This window comes from Austrofundulus limnaeus, unplaced genomic scaffold, assembly GCF_001266775.1.
Source record: "Austrofundulus limnaeus strain Quisiro unplaced genomic scaffold, Austrofundulus_limnaeus-1.0 Scaffold588, whole genome shotgun sequence".
Classification (NCBI taxonomy): domain Eukaryota; kingdom Metazoa; phylum Chordata; class Actinopteri; order Cyprinodontiformes; family Rivulidae; genus Austrofundulus; species Austrofundulus limnaeus.
This window is the reverse complement of record NW_013952990.1, coordinates 113,653-114,931: the sequence shown is the minus strand read 5'-3', so window position 1 is coordinate 114,931 and position 1,279 is coordinate 113,653. Positions and strand designations below refer to the sequence as shown.

Here is a 1,279-nt window from a genome sequence, read left to right as displayed (position 1 = left end):
CACACACACACACACACACACACACACACACACACACACACACACACACACACACACACACACACACACACAGGTGGTACCAGCAGAGAAAAGAACCTGCTGACAGGTGAGCAGCAGCAAACAAAGACCAGGTGCAACAAGTTCTCCAGAACCAGACAGGAAATGATCCAGAACATCAACAGAACAGAACCAACAGAACCTGGTTCATGTTTAACAACAGAGGAGTCTCATGAAGAGGGACTTGCAGCAGCACCAGGACCAGCTGCAGCCGCTGACCAGACCCAGATCCCTGAGTCCGGTCTGAACCCTGCAGTCAGAGCGGAGGGATTAATGCTCCACATTTTACCCTGAAGATAAAAGCTCTGCTGAAGTTATCTTCTGATTTTAAGGATTAGTTCAGTGATCAGTGGTTCCGGGTCTAAAACAGGGACACCTGTTGGACCTGGTCTAAAAAATTTTAACTAAATAAACTTTCCTGACAATAAAAACAAATAAAACCTGTTTGAGTTTTGTATTGTTGTCAGCAGTGATCAGTCAGAGTGAATCTTTTTAAAACTTTCTGTCAGTTTATTAAATGAAACAAGTTTTAATTAATCAGATGTTACAGAACTTGGTTCTGACTGTGGTTCTGAACAGAAAAGGACAGAAAGATGATGATGATGATGATGATGAGGAGGAGGAGGATGGGTCCAGATTCTCACCATCCGCCCCCCGGTGTGTTTCTGCTGCTGCTGGTTCTGGTGGTCGAACATGGCAGAGTCCAGGGACATCCCCCTCCTGGACCAGTACTTGCTGGAGAACATCATCATGGCGGGCTGCATGCGGGGTATCGGTTCTGGCCCGCCTTCCTTCATCACGTGGGCCGAGGCCATGGGGAACCAGTGGGTGTAAGAGTACCAGGGCTCCAGGGTGACGCTTTACTGGTGCTGCTGCTGCTGAGGGTCCAAAACCCAGACTGGAACCACTTAAATACTGACAGAGGAGGGAGAGGAGGCTCCGCCCACTGAGGGAGAGGAGGCTCCGCCCACTGAGGGAGAGAGAGGGAGGCCCAACTACTGGGAGAAAAACTCAATGGAAAGAGGGAAAGGCTCCACCCACTTGAGGAGGGATTCGCTGGGTGTTCGAGAAGGTGTTATCTGCTGAATCAAAGTGGGCGTGTCACAAGAGTGGGCGTGTCTAAAGCATAAACACTGTGGGCTACGAGGCCTACATGATGGTATCCTTAGACCCTGCTTGACCTCTATACAGCCTGACCCTGACCCCAACACTAAGGTTAACC

General features: G+C 49.6%; 1 protein-coding gene across 1 annotated transcript in view; it reads right to left on the bottom strand.

The window, feature by feature from the left end:
* The window catches only part of tph2 (tryptophan hydroxylase 2 (tryptophan 5-monooxygenase)), a 7,395-nt gene extending 6,181 nt beyond the window's left edge, over positions 1 to 1,214 (bottom strand). The window contains exon 1 of the mRNA XM_014026776.1: positions 702 to 1,214. Coding sequence (XP_013882230.1) covers positions 702 to 872 — 171 coding nt within the window. The 5' untranslated portion in view covers positions 873 to 1,214. The remainder of the gene's footprint in view (positions 1 to 701) is intronic.
* Between the last annotated feature and the right edge of the window lie 65 nt (positions 1,215 to 1,279).